This window comes from Bactrocera oleae, chromosome 3 (assembly GCF_042242935.1).
Source record: "Bactrocera oleae isolate idBacOlea1 chromosome 3, idBacOlea1, whole genome shotgun sequence".
Taxonomy (NCBI): Eukaryota; Metazoa; Arthropoda; class Insecta; order Diptera; family Tephritidae; genus Bactrocera; species Bactrocera oleae.
Window position 1 is genome coordinate 63,668,917 of NC_091537.1, and position 21,286 is coordinate 63,690,202.

General features: G+C 34.4%; 1 protein-coding gene across 8 annotated transcripts in view; it reads left to right on the top strand.

The window, feature by feature from the left end:
- wwk (white walker) overlaps window positions 1-21,286 on the top strand; it is a 77,150-nt gene that overhangs the window by 26,950 nt on the left and 28,914 nt on the right. For 7 of the 8 annotated variants that reach the window (XR_011395418.1, XM_070106735.1, XM_070106741.1 and 4 more), the window contains 4 exons: window positions 5,657-5,909; window positions 6,024-6,394; window positions 6,454-6,746; window positions 20,619-20,774. Coding sequence is in view for 7 of the 8 variants with exons in the window: in XM_070106735.1 (XP_069962836.1) it covers window positions 5,657-5,909; window positions 6,024-6,394; window positions 6,454-6,746; window positions 20,619-20,774 (1,073 nt within the window). In the remaining variant the exon portion in view is untranslated. Of the gene's footprint in view, window positions 1-5,656; window positions 5,910-6,023; window positions 6,395-6,453; window positions 6,747-20,028; window positions 20,324-20,618; window positions 20,775-21,286 lie in introns of those variants that run through there. The other variant, XM_070106740.1, reaches the window with a different exon arrangement.

The window sequence follows — 21,286 nt, forward strand, 5'->3', positions numbered from 1 at the left end:
GAGTTGTAAATGTGGGAACCAAATGGAGCTTAGGGCGTGAGCACCCCTGTTTAAGTACGAGTGTTCCTTAATAAATAAAAGGTTATATATAACTTTTACAATGACAATGTACTCTTACTAAAAAGAGAGTTTAATAAAACAATACAGCGTATTAAGTTTGGTAAGAAAGATGAAATCAAAAGCAATTTAGCGCGTATATGACATGATTATTTAAGCTATTAGTGAACAACCCTAATGCAGTTGCAAATCTTTGCAAATGAATATAGGAGCGCATCCTTCATGTCTATACTGGCCTATTGCTAGGCTGTCATGCCGCAGTATATACATATGTAAATATGTATGTACTTATGTAACTGCGTTCAATGCCGATTGAATGGGGTGTGGGAAGTTATCAATTACGGGGGCATGCTTACGACAGAGGTGGGCAGAAGTTTATGGTTTTTTTATATCTCCAACGTTTATTTAAGCAGTCCTACTGATATAGGTCTACAGTTTTGTTTTAAGTGTTCTTTACTTTTATCAATATGAGTAAATATTGTACATATAGAAATGTAAATACTTTTTAGGACATTTGAAATGAACACGTACATGAGTAGATATCAAAAAGACTTAATGGCTTAATAAACATAAAATGTAATATGTTGATTTTTTTATTTTAATAATTTTATATTTAAGTTCGAAACAAAAAAGTAGTTTTCAAAAATATTAGTTGATAACACTTCAGGTAATGAAAGAGGCTAGATCATTCTAAATTTTTTCTCCATTAAATTTTCCAGTCCAAAAAGTTGCTATAATAATATTTCTAATAATAGGTTTGATTACCAAACGTGTACCGTTGCGTAATTAAGGTGATATAATATTACTCTGAATAATTTTCATCCGAAGATTATGTAATGTGATTCCGAGTATATCTAGATTATTTACGATTTTATTTTCATTAACAACAGTAGCGAATGTTTTAAAATAGACGATTCTAAGCTATCTCCCCACCAATTTTCAGCCAAATCGATTAAACCGTTCTTGAGTTATAAATATTGCAGCTTACACGACTCTCTTTTATATACATACAACTATAAGATTACGAATCGCTTTTATAGAAGTATAGAAAAGTGTTGTTTTTAGGCTTTTTCAAAAAAAAAGAGAACCATCCTCGTAATTGCCGGTATAAGAATCTATTCTAACTTTTTTTTAATCAATGCATTACATTTTTTTTATTGTATACCAAATTTTATTTTATTTTATATAATTAATTATTTTTAAAAATTATGGACCGTAAATGACCTCAATGCTCAGCCACGCACATGCGACACCTAATAAGAAAATTATTCATTGCGGGCTGAAGGAGTGAAGTCGGGATTGCCTCAATTACCGACAATTGCCTCGATTTAATGGACTGCTTCAATTCTGTCAGATTTCTGGGTTTTGTTTTGTACACCTCTTGCTTGACATAACTACATAAATAAGTCTGGTGCAGTTAGATCAAGTGACCGGAGTGGAGTTTCTTGATATTAATTTGAATTCAAATTTTCGTTGGAGCTCCGAAATAACCGGTCTGGCTATGTGTGCAGTTGCTCCATGGAACCAAACGCTATTGAAAGGAATACGTCGTCAGCGCTATTCTGGGTAGATAGATAGATAGATTAATTTTAAGGTATGCACCTCGACCTATGGTCTGTTGTATCCTCCCCTAAGTCATATCGACTCATCTAGCCCCAGCATGCTGATAAACTCCAATATTCTGCTGGGTGCTAGTGAAACGATACAATCCCTGTTTGGAAACATGGATCCCAGGGCCTTGATTTTGCGTCTGCAGACTGCTGTGCAGTTCATTAGCAGATGTTCTGGGGTTTCCGGCTCCATGTCGCAGAACCGGCAGTTTTCAGAAGAGGCTAAGCCCATGTTGAAGATATGCTTCTTGAGCCTGCAATGGCCGGTATAAAACGCGACAAGCAGCCGAAATTTGTTCCTCGAGAGATTAATTACTGCTTTAAACCGTCTGAGGTCGTAACCCCCCATTAGCAACCTGGCATGGTGTATGGCTTGAAGTTGTTGCCAATGTCTCTCCCTGCCTGCTCTTCCCTCCCTACGGAGCAGCTTTTTAATGGTATGTGGACCAACCGCTATGAATGGCTCCGGTCCTACCATTTTTGTAGAGGCTGTAGAGCGGGCAACTCGTCAGCCAATTCGTTCCCGGCTATACCCCTGTGACCAGGCACCCAAATAAGGTGCACTCGGTTATGTTCTGATAGGCTGTTCAGCCGTTCTATACACTCCTGCACTAGAATTGATCTGATCTCATAGGCAGAGTTCGCTTTTAGTGCCGCCTGACTATCGCTGAGTATAGCAATACTTCTATTGCGATAGTTGCGTTGGAGGTTTATCTCTACACACCGACTTATAGCATAGACCTCGCCTTGGAAAATGCTCGGAAAACTTACCATGGGAATGGAGAGTTTGGTGCTTGGCCCAGCGACCCCTGCACCAATCCCCTCCGCCGTTTTCGACCCATCGGTGTACCACTTGATAGTGCTTTCCCTTTAGCAGCAGGTCCAGTGACAAATCATTCCATTCCGCCTTGCTGCCAAGGGTAACTTTGAACTTCTTAGTGAAGCTTACTATTTTGGTAATGCTGTCCCTTGGCAGAAGGGCCAGTGGCATTTCCACACTTAGCGCCTTCATCTGCAGGGACGAGATTACCTTCCCTTTGCCAACTCCCTCTGCTGTCATTTGGAGTAGAGTCTGTTTGGCTGTCTGTTTGATTACCATATGTAGCGGTATCAGTTCTAGCATGACTTTCAGTGCTGCAGTCGGACACGTACGCATTGCGCCCGACGCGCAGATGCAGGCAAGTCTTTGCAGCTTCGACAGTTTAAGTCCTACCGAAGTCTGCGATGCTTTAGAAACCCAAGATACCGCTCCATACGTGATAATCGGTCTTACGATCATGGTGTACATCCATCTGATAGTCCTTGGGAAGCACCCCCAGGATTTCCCAGCAAGTCGGTTGCACACCATGAGTGCTTTCGTAGCCTTGGTTAGGGTCAGGTCCACATGCTACTAGAGTGGAATCCAGCATGAGGCCCAGGTACTTGACCATGCTGGCCATCTCCACCACTCTACCGTCAAGGGATAGATTTCTGAGGTCTGGCAGTGACCTCCGTCTAGTGAAGGGAATGATTGTAGTTTTACCCTATTCTTGGTAAAAAAAAAACATCTTTACAACATTTTTAAAGAACGGTGCCCATTGACAGTTACCGTTACACCGTTTTCTTCAAAGAAGTATAGACCGACCCTATACCTTGATGAAAATGCGTACCACACAGTGACTTGTTTTGGGTGAAGTTCCGTCTCGTGGATTATTTCTGGATTCGGTTCCCTCCGTATACGTCAATTTTGCATGCTTACATTTCCGTTTAGATCAAAACGGGTATTGTCAGACATAAATAGACAATTTATCAAGTTATTGTCTTCTTCGGCCATTTCAATAATTTTTTAGCAAAATTCCAGGCGAATAGAAAATTTAGAGGGTTTAACCGGCTTGTTAGTTGAACTTTGTATGGAAACTGGTTTAAGTCATCATGAATCCGTTGTAATAACCGTCTGTTAACTCCCAGTTGCGCCGATAAGTTGCGAGTCGAAACTCTTGGATTTGCCTGTATTGACGATGCAATAGCCTCGATTGTTTCTCAAACACGAACGTACGAATCTCGAGGGTACGGTCTTCTTTCAATACTTCCAGATTCGGCAAACATGCTTACCAATCTTATAATGATTCATCTACTCGGGGGTGCCGCCAAAATCCCGTCTGAATTTCCCTTGGACGGAAATGACGGACTGCAAAGAATGGTAGCGCTGCACTATCTAAACCCTCTATGCGGTATCCCAAGCATTAATAAAAAAAAAAAAAATAACCTGCCAATAATAAACTGAAACAAGTAGGTCGATTACTCACGTATAAAGAAAGTTATTAAGGTTTTTTTTTGTACGATGCTAATTTTCAACTTTATGCAACTTATTGAATGCCATCAATGCTCGAAAATCAGGAAGTCTTTTTCCAAACATTTGCTTCACTTTAAGAATATTTTGCACTTTATCCGTATCTGTTCCAAATGGTGAATGTTCGTTTAGTGCTTTAGAAAGGATACAAAATTTAAAAATAGAGGCCGAATTAGCCAAGAACTTGGATTTCCAGACTATTATCGACACATTCGCCGTCGCCAAAGCTCGAAAAGCTCACTTCTAAGTTCCGAAATATTTAAGATAGGATGATTTTAAACTGCATGTTGAAGAACTTAAGCTTTTAAAAGGAACGTTTTTTCATTAGTTATATCGATAAATAAACGTTTGAATGAGATGTTTCTGTCTTCTTATTAACTGTCAAGTTCATACATAGACTTTCAGTCAAAAATATTTTTTCAGATTAGACATGAATATAGTTACTATCCCTATATTCATATATTCATGTCTAATCTGAAAAAGTATTTTTGACTGAAAGTCTATGTATGAACTGATTTGTACATTATTGATTTTCAAAATCGTACAAAACAAATTTGTTTCAACCGAACATAAACAAGAAAGCAAATTTAACACAGATGTGATGAGAGCTTAAAACATTTATTATTCAAAAATATTGAAGTATAATATTAAGTGGGAAGATAGTTAATAAATTTTATAAAGTATTAAAAAGATTTATGTAGGAAGGGACCCACATCTTTTTACTCCTGAGCCCAGTTTTTCTCTCGGCGGCTCTGAGTACGTTACGTAATGGAAAATCAATTTAAAACTTCCAGAAAGTTGAAAATGGGAGTCATCAAGTAGATGAAATTAATTGGTAAAATTTTGCGAACCCACTGTAGTTTTTGCGGGCGCTTTCAAAAACTTTTATCAGGCTACAACCATTTAGCGGAGAGTCGATTGATCTCAGGTGTGTCATGTTTTATCCTCTGTCATAAATCGGCGCATAATTATTGTAAAACGTTTGTCTTTTTGATCGATGTTATCATTTCCCTTGAGACGCCAGTAATGTTAACTAACAACTTAATCTCATTTTAACATACGCTCACTGAATACAGTTTCACGGATTTCCTGGCCTTATTGCTTTTTGTAGCCTCTCTGAATAATGGCATCATTTGTGCTAGTACTATCAAACCTACGTTTGACTCTGACAAAGCCATTGCTTTGCATCAACGGCGTGTTTTCCATCAGGACACACAATTTATATTGAACTATGAAATTCACTTATTCCAGTGTAAACACAAATAGCAGATGCAGCTTCACTTTGGGGGCAGAAACATGAGAACGATTGGATGAAATGACAGTACTCTAATTAGATTGGTACTCTAAAGCAAGATAGAGATGTTTTGATTTTGGTGGGTTCTTTTCATCAGGCTAGAAATTTTTGGTTTATACATTAACTTTGAAGTTTATAGATTAGAAGTTCAAATTACTTAAAATTCTATATAATATTGCCGCATCTTGCTGTATCATGGTTCGCAACCGAGCAAGAAATTAGAATTAAAAATCTTTGCAAATATTAATTACTAATAATATATAAGACTTTTAAAAAATACATCTCTCCATAAAAAAAAATCAGTTATTGCAGATTTGCAAGACTTGAAGGAAAAAAATTTTGTCACTCTCTATGTCTCTTCTTTAGCTTCCCGTCAATTACGTCGAAAAGTTCCATATGCTGGCCATTTAATGACCCCCCGACGACTTTGGTTGAATAAAATACCGACACAATGTGATGTTGTCATCGAGTTTCCAGAAGATGCGCCTAACGATGCTCTTCGTTGGCTTCTCTCTCGATTGCGTTGTCAACCACCTTCGGGACTTGGATTGGTTGTACAAGTAAAGGCTCACGAAAGTACACGCCGGAATGCTTTCTACATTAGTGCACCAACGAATGTGTAAGTTGCTATTTAGACTTTTTGGCAATTTTGCAATAGGGCTTGGGGCACTTTATTTTTGTATGAGTTTTTGTTTTATTTAAAAATATAAAATCTTGTTTTCTTTAACTTCAGACTATTTAAAGCCGCCGAAGAAGCACGATTACCGAAACGCTTACGTCCTGACCTAGGTGGTGCCTTACGTGAATTCACAACACGCGAAAGCCATTGTTTTCAGCAAATACTAACCGAAGATGGAAGCAGTGCACTTTTCACATCGCAAGAACGGCAATGGCTGGTGCTGCAGGTACTACAAGGCCTCCGTGCCAGTCAGGCGGATATTGAGGCACTGCAGGGCCGTGCAACTGTAGCCGAAGGGCAAAGCATCATTGCAGCCTGGCAAGAGACTGGTCTGATTGTGCAGGTTTTTCCGCTACATGAAACCCGCTCACTGGCGCTGCTACAAAACAGTTGGGTAAAACAGATTTTTGCCCCGCAACCACTTGGTAATTTGTTATATTATATTTTCTTATACCAAACTACTAGATTATTCATTTATTTTCAGATGATATAGCTGAATATTTTGGTGTGAAAGTAGCACTTTACTTTGCGTGGCTAGGCCATTACACCTGCGCCTTAGGCGTGCCAGCTGTCTTTGGCATGATATTGTATGCAGCACTCTGGGGAAAAGGACAAACAGCGCAAGATATGGGACACGTTCTATTTTCACTATTTAATGTAGCGTGGGCTTCATTATATTTAGAGGCGTGGAAGCGGTATTCTATTGAACTCGCTTTTCGTTGGGGTACCTTATCGACACCCCCAGAACTACTGGAACCTCCTAGACCACTTTATAAGGTATACAGTTCTCTATTGTGTGTACATGTTCTTATGATGTATAATGATTTTGTTCACCTACCGGTTGTTTGTATCACCTTAAACTAATCGAGTTTGTATCACCTTAAACTAATCGAGATAGATGTGGAGTTACATACCATATATATGAATGATTAAGGTGACGAGACGAGTTGAAATCCGGGTGACTGTCTGTCCGCTCGTCCGTCCGTCTGTTCGTTTGTCCGTGCCAGCGATAACTTAGGTAAAAATTAAGATATCTTGATAAAACGTGGTACATTTGTTCCTTGGAAAGGGAGATCGGTATTACAGATGGGCGTAATCGGACGACTGCTACGCCCACAAAACGCCATTAAACGAAAACCAAAAAAGTGTTAAAACTGAGCACGAAATTAAGACTCAAAACTATAATATGGTACAGAAAATTCCCTTTTTTTTTGAAGAGAGCGTGGCTTCGCCCTCTAAATAGTTAAATGTAAATATCTTCCAAACAGCTGAAGCTAACTCAACCAAACTGGGCTGGGAGAAAGTCCTTATAGCACTTCTTTATACGTTGTGAAAATAGTTAATAACCCCGCCCACTCCCTATAATACGGGTATGTTGAAAACTACTAAAAGTTTGATAATTTACTGAATAAATGCGCCACAAATATTAAATTTCACAACGAAGATAGTAGGGAAGAGCTTTATAGGAGCGGGTGTGAAAAATTCAATGATGGGCGTGGCATCGCTCATCTTTAAGTAAAATCCTATATCTCAGGAACTACTATAATTTCAACCCAATTGGTATGTAAGGTTACTCAACCATTCCGATCATACACTGTGAAAATAAGCGAAATCGGACAACAACCACGTCTACTACCCATATAACACAACTTTAAATTCCATGTGGTTCTTTCAAAAATCTCCAATTCGGGCTATAACTTTTTAAGAACCTAGACATCAAATATGGCGACCTCTGTGCATATCGCTGATTGTTTACCAAACATATCGGTCAATCTATATGGTCTAATATTGATTTTCGGGGAGAATGTTTTTATGGTGACAGCTTGCCCTTGTGCCTAACATGGGTAAAACTGGGTCAATACTTCCTCCTATATACCTAATATATGTAAATTTTTTCAAGCTTCCGGCTGTATTTACAGCGCACCTATCGGTCAATATGAAAGAAATCTTAATAAAATTCAGAAACAATTTGAGTCTAATAACAGTGTATCTTCTTGCCTGTGATTGTACATAATAAATGCAATAGTTTTTACTTTTAATTAAAATATATACGAAAATCCCATACATAATTTTACCTTGCGAGAGTACAAAACGTTCGGTTACACCCGAACTTAGCCCTTTCTTACCTGTTGAATTTAAATTAGTAATTATTTTTAATAACTTAAAATAGTAAAATTCAAAAGACTTCAAGCCCGGGACATCTTCTCAGGTGTTTGCTGAATTTTATAATAAAAAATATTTAAAATTAATTCAATATTATTATTCGACGAAATCGTGAATGGAATACAATCATTTTTTTTAATTTTTTTTTTGTTTTAATTTTTTATTTGTTTTTTATATATAATATTATATTTTTTATTTTTTTTTTTTAGTTTTTTGTTTATTTGATAAAAATTAATAAACTTAATTACTACAATAAACAATAGTACAACGGTAATATATACATACATATGTACAGTGTTTCTAAACGAGCTCTCGGGTACTCCGCTATCAATTATTAGTAACATTTTATTAACTATTATATCTTAGCCTTAGTAGGTATATAGTTAGTATATACTTGTATTTGTTTGCAAGGAAAAGGTAAAAAAAACGATGCATAGATGATTTTATAATATAAAATGGTTAAAAGAAGAACAAGAATTCAGACTAGATGTGACATGGAGTTCTCATTATCATTTAATAGCCACCAACAGTTCTGTTTCGTCAAAGTGGTTTCAGTTTTGTCTCTAAACGAGATGTATGTGTCGAAACATTTGTTTTTAGCAGTGAGTATTTTCGAAGTGACTTCTTTGTTTTTAGCTCTTCTTAATATGTGACAAAATATTGGGATGTTGTCTTCGTTTTCGATGAAACCATTTTTGTCCAAGTAGAGAAAGGATTCTGGTAGTGCAAATCTGTTTGCAATAGCTAATGCAAAGTAGTCATCACTTTCGAAAAAGGAGCTCTTATTAAAGCGTTATTGTCATTATATAAATTCTGGGAACTTTTGCAGTATCGTACAGTTTAGAGTTAGATATAAATTTGGTGAAATTACCATTCCGTGACCTATGCAGCGATGTGCATGATCGGAGTATTCTTCTTTCGAATTTTCTAAGTCTTTCCATATATGAAGAAGAGATATTAAACACAATTGAACATCCATATGAAAGTATTGGTCTCACTAGTGCTTGATACATGATAATTTTTAGCCTGTTATATAGCAGTTTTGAGGAAAACATTTTTTTATAAGTATAAAGAGCTCTATTTATTTTTAAGATTTGTATGTTGATATGATCATTAAAATATAAAAGCTTATCGAGGTGAATACCAAGATATTTGATTCTGTCCTTACGCTGTATTTGGATATTTGCTATACTGCATTTTATATTAAACTCCTTCCAGTTTTTTTAACGTTTGAGTTACATTTATTATTGGGAGAGCGAAGAAGGATGCTTTCGCATTTGCTAATATTTAAGATGCCAGTTTGTTGTATAATCCATACTTGATCGAATGCTTTCTCAAGGTCAAAGAAGCATGAACCTGTGACATATTTCTTATTCCAGTTCCAGTTTATTTCGGAGACGAGAAGATTAATGGCATGTATAGTCGAATGCCTGTATTTGAACCCGAATCGCTTAGGGCTTATTAAGTTGTTGTTTTTAGTAACTTTATTTAAACTTCAAAAACTTTAATAATATTTGGTAGCAGACTAATTGGCCGAAGGTTTTTTAGTAGGCATTGTTTAATATATTATTGAATAAAGTGCAGTATTCTAATATTAGTTATTTGGAGAAGTTTTTTAGAATGATATTGGGTATTTGGTCTAAACCGGATGACAGTTTACCTTTTAGTTTAGAGGTCGTTTGAACTATCAAAAAATTTTTCCGTTTGGTCATCATTTAAATTATTAGGTATTTTGTTGGTATTGAAGTTTCTTTTGGTCGTTCGAGTGCTGTCGAATAAAGTTTTCATTTCCAAAAATTTTTGAAGCATTCTTGTACCTGCAAGTGAACTGGATTGTTGGGTTTACTTTCTTTTGAAGCATGGATTGCTTCGATATGAGTCCCGACTATTTCATTTATAAATATGGTGTTATTGATGACGTAGTTTTTGACGTGACAGAGTCTTTTGCAGAAGGTCGCGGTCCAAGCCAGCGTTTTTGATTATGTGGGATGAGTTTAAGGGGATATTTATGTGACTGAATGTATTATTGTTATCTTTTAAAAACGATTTTTTACTAACGGAATATTTTGAGGGATCGTTAGTCTTAAGGGTAGCAGGTATTTGTTCGAGTTGGTTATTAAAATGTTTCTTAATATTGTCATCTATTAGTTTTTTTAAAAGTTTCATTTTTGATTTTTCTACTTGAAGTGTCGTGGGAGGTAGGTATGTTTGAAGTCGATTATGTTTTTTTAATGGCTGAAAGAAATTTTCTTTTTTCTGCTAGCAGTTTTTTTTCTGATAGGCAGGTTTACAAGAGTTTGAATAGGACTTTTGATTTTTGCTTTTTATGGCTTTTAATACAATATTATTTAAATGAAGCAAATGGTGATCAATCTCTGAGTTGTTCAAGTTTCTATCGGTTGGTACAAGGGATTTACTTTGAAGTTGCATGTTAAGATCTTTTTTAAATTTTGTCCAGTTAGTTTTTTTGTAGTCAAATGTGGTTTTAATTGGGTTGCCTAACAAAGTAAAATAGTTTGTGTTGTCTATATTAGTCGCAACGATTTGAATAGCGCAGTGATCGCTATAGTAATCAATGCATCTCAAGCAGAAATATCTAGAAAAGAATTAGCTCTTTCGTAGGATGGAGAAACCGAAGCATACATATTCCATCTGAACTTTAATTCATTGGAGGTAAGCCAGTTTTTTAGAGCTTTACCCTTAGAGTTGTTTTGTGGGTTACCCCAGTCGAGTGTTTACTGTTGAGAGTACCAGCTAATATGTAATAGTGGTTGGGGTTTTGTACGTTTAAGAATTCAAAGGTTGTATTGAGATCAGATTTAAATGTGTCGTTATTATTACCTCTATCAATCTATCTTTTCTGATTAAATTATATCCTATAATCCTTTGTGTCTTGTGTTAAGTTTAGTTTCGTTCAACAGAACAATATCGGGATTATTATTCGATAAGGATTTACTTAGCTCTATTCTCCTGCTTATATAAATAAGCGAGTTGACATTAACAGAAATTAGGTTTAACTGATTGTATATTTTGTAAATTGCATCAACTCTTGCCGCTTGTATTTCCAGCTGATTCTGCAGAATTATTAATAGTTTGCTTAAAGATAACGTTGTATTTTTTAGTTCTTCGAATAATGGATTTTGAGAACTTTGATTATTGGTAACAGAAAATACACCAGTCGAGTGTTTACAGACATTTGCATAACTTAAATTAGAGTTAGTAAAAAAGTTTGGTTAGTGTTTATTTTCGTAGCTATTAGATTTTGTTTTTTCAATCTTATTTTAAGCTATTGCATAGCTTCTATCACAGACTTTGAGCTCGGGGACTAAATATTGATCTTGAACGACGGTTATAAACTCTCTGCTCACATATTTTTATACTCTTGCAACATTTTGCTACTGAGTATGCTATAATAGTTTTGTTCATCTAACCTATCACTTAGGTATCACCTAAAACTAATCGAGGTAAACATAGGGTTATATACTGCGTGACTGTCTGTGCGTTCGTCTTTCAGTGAAAGCTGTAACTTGTGTAAAAATTGAGATATCATCATGGAACTTTGTACGTTTCTTTGTCCAATCGGGAGGACGAGTTTGTAGATGGGAGTAATCGGAAATTGAAAACCTATAAATTGTCATAAGCAAGTAGGTATAAAACTGTAATTTGGTACAACGAATCTCATTTATAACGGGCATCTTTGAGCAAAGATTCTTTAAAAAGTAAGCGTGGCCCGCGCCTAATAGAATTGATGTATTTATCTCTCTAAACACTTTATATATCATCCAAATTTGCACAGGATAAATATCTTTGACAGTTTGGAAATAGGTGAAATCGGCTGATAATCTTATCCACTCCCAACATAACGGTTTTGTTAAAAACTAAAACAAATGCCATAAATCAATAAATAAATGCGTAAGAGACATTAAATTTTACACCCGAGATGGTACAAGAGCCATAAATAGAAGCCGTTGTCAAAATTTGAACGAGGGGGACGGCAATGCCCACAAACCAAATTCGGTACATAACATTATTTTGACAGCCCTATGTTACAGTGCGAAATATTCTTCCCATATACGAGGTGTGTTCAAAGTAAAGTACTTATTTATTCATCAATATATATTTTGTCCCCTTTAAAGTAATCCCCCTCGGATATAATACACTTGTGCCAACTCTTTTTCCAATCCTCGAAGCACTTCTGACATTCGCTTTTCGATATGCCCATCAGCTCTTTCTTCGCTTCTGACTTGATCTCATGAATTGCGGCAAAACGCTTTCCTTTCATTGCTTTCCTCAGTTTTGGCAAAGGAAAAGGTCGCAGGTAGACAAATCTGGGGAATACGGTGGCTGAGGATCGTTGTTGACGTCATTCAACAACTTTTGAGCGATACTAATGCGACATTGCTTATTCTCAAAATTTAGCAATTTCGTAACAAGCTTCGCCGCTACACATTTCATGCCCAAAACATTTGAGAAAATTGAATGGTATGAGTCGACTGATATGCTTTCTGCTCTTTTACCAAGAAATAGCACTACTAGCTTCAGAGCAAGTTGGTACATAAGTCGTGAGAACACATGCAAAGTTACAAGCCATTCTGTCAATTAATTCGTTGTTTACAAGCAATTTGAAGTTGACTTGTCAGAGTATTCTTTTAATATGGAAAAAATTGAATAATCACTGTCCGATTCTTAGTCCTTACCTTCAAAACGCACCGTTGAATTTTGGGCATGTGAATTTAAACGTGGTCGTACTAGGCTTGGAGACAATCCACGCGAAGGACGACCAAAAACCGCAACCACTCCAAAAACCATTGAGTAAGTTTATAATATTTTTAGTGAAGATCCAATTTTGACTAAGCGTGAAATTGATAATGTCATAGGAGTCTCAGACGAAAGAGTACTTATTACCAACATGATCCTAAATTGAAACAAGAACGTTTACAGTGGACTGAAGCTGGTTGTTTAGCTCCAAAGCAGGTGAAGTCACAAAGGTCAGCAAAGAAGGTTATGACATCAGTTTTTTTGGATGCAAAAGGAATTTTGTTGATTGACTGTCTGCAGAAAGGTAAAACGATCAACTCTGAGTATCATTGCAGCCTTTTGGTTCAGCTGGATGAAAAAATTCGTGAGAAAAGACCTGGTTAATAATTTTTCATCAAGAGAATGCACCTGCTCACAAAGGTGTTTTAACAATGACAAAATTTAACAAATTAAAGTACGAATTACGTGAGCATCCACCGTGTTCACCAGATTTGGTTCCCAGCGGCTACTATTCTATATTCTATATCTCTTTAGAAACCTAACGCAACTCCTGCGTGGAAAGAATTTTTCGTCGAATGGCATAAAATTATTGGATGATCTTTGGAATAAGTGTATTGAAGTTAAAGTAGATTATATTGAATTAAAAATATATTTCGTACCAAAAACAGTCTTTTTTTATTTTGAGAGCAGAAACTTTTCAACCAACCTGTAGTGATTCAACGGTTTTCAAGAACAAATTTTTTCACTGTTTCGATGTTTTCGGTTGTTGCCGTGTTGACACCTCCAGGATGCTCATCGTCATCAATATCTTCTCGGCCTTCGGTAAAGCGCTTGTACCACTTATGAACACTTTTTTGAGAAAAGTGGACTCACCGAATGCCACATTCAGCATTTCAGGTGCCTTGGAGCATTTTATTCCAAGCATATTATTTTTAATGCAACATTTAATACATATTCATTCTTTGATCCATTTCTTTCAAAAGTCAAAAATCGAAGAGCATACAAAAACGTGACTAACATTTTTTGTTGTCAGAAACAAACTACTAATCGAAATTGGCTTGTCCGATCCGGAAATTGATATGTGTCCGATTATATCAAAAACAAAATATCGATAATCGAATGTACACAGCCTACGAAAAATCAAAACTCACCTTTTCCTTTGAACACACCTCGTAAGCCAATTTTAAATTCCATCTGATTTTTTCACATTTTTAGTATAAAAATCAAGCAGCAATGAATATCTTGGAATAAAAATTTGTATAAATAGTGCGTTAGCCATGTCGAATTTTAAAAATTTCAAAATCCGACCATATTTCTTTAAGATTCTACATACCGAATATGTGGACCTCAGTTCCAATTGCGAACTTTATATCGCAAATATCGGTATATTTTGTATATATATTGTAGAAATTCGGGGAGAATGTTTTTTCATAATATAATATTAATCATTTGTATCAAAAATTAGTTGAATCGGGACAATACTTCCCTTAGCCCCCATATACCTAATATAAAGATTTTCGTTGACTTTATACCGCATATATCGGCCAATAACAGTGTATGTTTGTGCCCAAAATGCACAAAATCGGGCAAAAACTTGCTTTAGCCCCCCTTTAACTCATATTCAGGATTTTGAAAAATCCTCCTGATTTTACTCCATTTATATTGGTGATAATCAAACTCTAAAAGTATCTTCTACTGCTAATAATATATGGTATTGCCAAAATTAGATAAAATATACCTTTAACTCCCTTATACCGAATAAAATATTTTTAAACTTTTCGCGAGCTTTATACCGTATATAACGGATTATTTAAGTAGAGTTACCTTTTCCAATAGCATTTTTTTGACAGATCACGCGAGTTACATTCCCACATCCAGTAGCCATACACACGTACTTTAAATTCAAATGTCTCGTCACATTCCACACAAAAACTCAAAACACATTTCTACATGAAAAGATACATACATACAAACCTACAAATATTTTAGGCTTCAAATTTAACTAAAGTTTACATTCCGACACTCCAATAAGCATATGCACTTACATCCAACACAATTGCATATTTCGTCTGATTCATTCAGAAACTATTAGCCGATGTAGGTGGGGAATGTACAGGAAGACGTAAATTTTACCAAAACGTCTTCGCCTGCAGATTGCCCTTAATGACTTTACCAATTGGAGGTAAGGAAATTATTTGCCTCATAGATACAGGTTCTGATACAAGTTTAATTAAACCAGATATCCTCAAAAACCATTTTTCCAAACAAAAACTTGAAACATCCCTTTGGTACAGAACTGCAAATGGCATAAATCCAGTACCGCATTAAATAATTACCCCCATACCTGAAAAATTTAAAGTCTCAGGTACTTTCTCATGGAAAGTGATTGATTTTTACAGCTTGGTAGCTATAATAAGCAAAAATTTCCTCACCCCTATTAAAGTTTAAATTGATGTAGAGAATAGTTTTATTACCATATTAGGAAACACAATACATTTTGACACTGTTAGCCCTTATAAAAATCAGGAAATTTGTGCACTTGAATTCAGTGATATACAAAATTTAGACTTTTAAATTTAGATATTTAAATCCCGAAGAAAGCCAATTGATAAAAATTATATTGCAAGAATATAACGATTTATTTTTTAAGAAAGGAGATAAACTTTCCTTTACGCATGAAATAAATCATCAGATAGTTACAACGGAAGACAAACCTATATATAAAAAACGAATCGGAAATTCAGAGACAAATTAATTAAATGTTAGATCATAATATAATAAAAGAAAGCAATTCTGCTCCTTTTTATGTGGTCCCTAGGAAGGTAGATATATTGATAACCTAACGATGGCGTATCGTCATCGATTATCGAAAGTGATAAATTCCCGATACCTAATATTAAGAGTATCATGGACAAATTAGGCAGAGCACAATATTTTTCCTCTTTTGATCTGGCCAAGGGTACATTAGTACAATTGGATATCTTAGAATGGGAGGATTTGTAATAATATCCTTAAGTTTTTGGAATGCAGCTATATAACTTTGGTCATTTATATTAACTTTTGCATTCATCATTCAAACATGCTACCATTGGTCAAGAGATTTTAGAATACTCCTTGATGAACTTTCTATAGAAATCTGTAATACATAAGAAAGATTTTATTGGTTTTTGGGAAGTAGGCAACTTTAGTTTTTGTATGGCTTCCTCCTTTTTTTAGTTTGGTTTTATTCCAGTAGGCGTTAATATGTGGCCCAGTTTCCTCTTGTAAGAAACTACATTATCCTAATTGGATCTTCAGTTTAGCTAATTTTAACTTTTCGAAGATTTCTCATATTTTCTATATGCTCTGTCAAAGAAGTACCGAAAATCAGGATCTTAGTAAACGACACATATTTTGTTTATATAGTCTCGGAGTACTGAATTCATAAGACGCTGGAACGTCGACGGAGCATTTTTAAGGCCAAATGACATGCACAAAAATTCATAATGACCCAGTGGGATAGAAAATGCAGTTTTTTCAAAAACCAATGGTCGAAATTTTACTAATGGTCGAGTTTTAATAATAAACGTGTTTTTGTGGATAAGCAGGTTATTGATTGTGAAAATGTAATTAATTTAGTGAGAACATATTTTGACAAAGGAAAGATCGCTATATATTCTGAACTTAGTGATACTGAATATAAGGAATTAGAAGGATTTATTCTAAACTCTTACGCAAACAATCAGGATGTCTCTTTTGTAAAATGTAGTTATTTTCCCAAAGATATTGAAGAATATGCACTAAAGAGGCAGATATCGTTTTTTTCATAAAAATGAAGTAGGACATTCAGTAATTATTTTAACTTACGAGGGAATGAAATACAAAGTGTATCACCCTCAGCTAAAAATTAAAATTCACGAAATAATAAATAAATGTGACATATGTAGTGGAGGCAAATATGACTGACATCCTATCAAAGCAAAATTTGAAATTGATAACAGTAAACACTCTTTTATCATATTTAAAGATAAATTTTCAAAGCATGCGATATGTATTCATTTACCCAATAGAAATAGTCTATTGTCGGTAAAATTAATTAATTTTTATAAATTAAAGGGCAAGGTTATTTTCGATAATGAATTCAACTCGAAGAACGTTCGCGATATCCAAAGTCCAAAGAAGACATAGAATTTCATGTTACAAAGCTAAATAGTCATACGGGAAATTCGGATATAGAAAGTTTAAATAATACGCTAACTGAGCGCATAAGAACATTAAACATTGGAGGCAATATGCCCTCATCATTACCCAAATGCAGAAAGCCGTGAAATTCTACAATAATTCGTATCACACCACAATAAAAGCTTCAACTTTAAAAGTTCAGAATGACAAAATTGACCATGAAATAATTAAGGAACGATTAGAACTACCAAATTCAGGACTATTTCAAAACACAACTCGACTAGAGTAGATTACTTAGAAACCAGGAAACAGGGGTTTATTAAAAATTATAAAAGCGTTAGACATAAAGAAGAACCAAAATTTATAAAAAGAAACTTAGAAAACATTCATGCATCAAACTTTAAACGGCCTCTTAAATTCACAGGCAGTAATATTGACATCATACTGGCGATCATGGTAACGACAGGAGAAGGCTTAATGACGGTTAATCCGATTACAGATCAACTAGGTTTTACGATGATACACTTGAGAGTAGTAGAAATTGCGAATGAAACAAACACTAAACTGCAGATGGCAAAAACAGAAGAGATACAAACAATTTTAGAAGATTTGACAAAAAACATACAAATGTCAAAGATGGAAGTAGGTAAAAAGAATATCCTTTTCACAGAACTAGAGTCATTAGCAGCGAAATCAATAACCCCAAAAAAATTAATAGAAATAAGAGGGGACTGTTTAATAGAATCGGAATATTAGCAAGAATAACCACCATTTAATAGAAAGCTCAAATAAACAAACTATTATCAACAGCAATTTTAATAAGTCCATGAATACTCTTGAAACAATAATAGAAGATGATAGGAAGAAAATCTTAAACGCACTTAACACAATTATTAAAGAGCGGGAGCAAGAATCATTATTTTACGATAGCTTACATAAACTTTGATTTATAGAAAAAAAGATAGAGCAAATTCAAAACAACGTGACATCGGCCAAATATAATATACTATTTTCCAATATTTTAAGCAAGGGCGTTATGTAACTGCATACTTGAACTTAATATTACTACTGAACAAAAATTATATAGAAATCAATCAGCCAAATGAGCTTGTATTAAACTTAAACAATTAAAACTATATTTGATAAAAAAGCTCTACTTAAGGAATTAGAAATAAGTAAAAACTGTATATTTTCTAGCTCATGCCGGTATAAAATAAATAATAAAACTAAAACTATAACAATAGAGGATAATACCCTATCAATAAAAAATGCTGTAAATGAACATGTATATCTAAATTGCACAAAACGAAATATCACCCTAAATGGTAATAACCTGATAAACAAATTGTTTTCTTTTATTAAATAAATTAGAAGTTAATATTGTTTAAAATATTTTTATTATCTTACAATACCTGTAGGTTATTCAGGAATTTTTATCATTGAAACTATAGGTTTATGGTAATTGAAATAAGAAACATAAGTTTGAGACTTGATATCCTCTAAATATTTGGAAAATACAGCGTTAATGGTGGTCCCATATTTTGTTGTGGATTCTTTTGGACCATTATTCATTTTCAAATTCATTTTTTCTGAAAGAAAAGTTGTAAACCGCCCTGATTTTAACAGTGAAGTTGATAGTGAAATCGCCAGCCAAGATAAGTGGAAATTTATCACCATTGATAATCTGATTGAAATACATAATTTCAATTGTATTGTTTAATTCAGACAAAATACTGTTCCAAAAGGTGGGGTAGCTATTTACCAAAATAATAATAATGTTACTAATATTATGCCTCCGAATATTGAATAATATATTTTTAATTAATTAAATTTTTATTAAATTCCATATTTTTATTTGCTATTAAACAAAATGTATCTTGAATATTATTATTTTTGAATCACCCTGCTCTTCAATTGATTTGTTCCGCTTGAAATATGCGAAAATACGCCTAAAAGTAACATTTTGCGCATACTTTGTGATCGTGTTAGGCTTATTTACGTTACGTATAGTTCTATGAAAAATTCCAGATTCAATGAGACAACACGTTTAAACAAAAAGCAATAAAATTAAGTGTGATAAATTTGGAAAAGTTCGAATATATAAAAGAAATAGAAGAACTTCCACAAAAAAGTTTAATATGAAATAAGTATAACAATCATTGCACCTTTGTAATAGTTATAATTGTAATTTATTTATACAGAAAAAGAAACCAAATTAAAACTGTTAACAAATTACTAAAACAAATTCCGATTTTGAATTACATCAATTCAAATAAAAAATACGGAACTAAGTAACGAGACTCAGGAGAATCTCGAATCAAAGGGTGGAGGAGTTACATTCCCACATCCTAGCCATACACACTTACATTAAATTCAAATGACTCATCACCTTCCACACAAAAACTGAAAACACATTTCTACATAAAAAGATACATACAAACCTACAAATTTAGGCTTCAAATTTAACTAAAAGTTTACATTCCGACACTCCAATAAGCATATGCACTTACATCCAACACAATTGCATATTTTGCATCCAACATCAAATTGAACGAAAAGGCAAAATAAGGAATAAGTATACAAAAATAGCTTGTAAGAATTCAGTCTGAAGTCTCAATTAATGGAATAAACACGGTAAAGCTTAAGATCGTCTGTTAATTCCGTTTCGCGCTTTTGAGCTGCACCGGAATGTGTACTCTTTATTGATATTCTTAAGACTGACTAGTTTACATAAATCTTAGTGCTATTTATACTATTGAGCTGTATCGATAGTTATCTGTTTACTAACAGATAAAACTATTAGTTTCTATTGTTATCTTTAGGTTGTTATTCATAGTGAATTTCTATTGTTATGTGTTCTTATCTCTAGTATTTATATTTAACAATGTGTGTTAGCTGATAGATATGTGTACATATTCTTATTTCGATTTTGTGTATTTATGCTAGTGATATGCAATATCACTTATATGTATGTACATATGTATATGTACGATGTGTATGTGAAGTGTAGATATCACATATTGTATGCAGATATGTATGCGGTGTGCGGCTATGTCGTTAACTCGCGCGAGCCGTGTCAAGCTGTCATGTTATTTTTGTTCAGTATTGTTTGGCATTTTATCGTGGAAAGACTTACGTTTGAACAACGTTTACAAATCGTTCAACTTAATTACGAAAATTCACGTTCTGTACAGAATGTGTTTCGCGCGCTTCGCTTAACTTATGGTCAACATAAGCGGCCTACTAAGCGTGCTGTTCGCTACAGGGGGGAAGTGCGTACCGTTATCCATAAAATTATTAAGGAGCGGGGCCCACCGTGATAATTTGATTTGCCCATCTACAATACCAACCACCTTAGAATGCCAAGGAACATGTGTACCCAGCTTCATCAAAATATTCATGAATAGTACAACGAATAGTAACAGATAGTACCCAAATAAAGATAATAGAGCTACATGAGGTGCTCGGTTTACTCCTGCCAAGAAATTTTCCAATTAGATTCATAGGGTTTATACCTGTAAAATACCAGTGCATATATATGTACATACGATTTTTTTCTCATTTCAGGGTATTTTAGTAGAAAATAATGTAACTGGACGACTTGAACCAAGAGAAGCACCAGCGTGGAAGCGTCGCGCTTTTCGATACCTAGTCAGTTTTCCAGTGATCGGAATGTGCCTCGCGATTGTTTTTGTTGTTATGTTCCTGATGCTACGGTTCCAGGTGAGTTACTTACGTGGGCATACTAACAAAATAATCGAAGTGAGGAACATAACATACATACATAGATGTCAGCATTAGATAATTTAGAGTAATACCATAAAATATAATATTAATCAGCGTGTGAAGAATATTTTGAATCGTTTTACTTCTTAGTGACGTATTAGTAAAACTTTAACATCGTTTAACCGTGGCAATTTAAAAAAATAAATATATTTTTTTTACATTAGCAACTCCTTTGCAGCAGATATGAAGGCACTAAGCCATAGCGACGCAAAATCTTTGGACCTCTATTTTATTATAAGAAATTTGCTGCTACGATGATTTAAATAGTAATAAGTTCAGCAGATTTTTTTTACATTTTAAAGCACGACAGTTTTATTACTTTAGTTGTTTCATTCAATTTACTTTGGTCTTAATTATTTGAATAATTGAAGCTAAAAAAAAGTTTACAAAAGCAATTTACAAATTACTCTTTAATTATTTTAGATTTTGATAGTTTTCTAAAAACATCA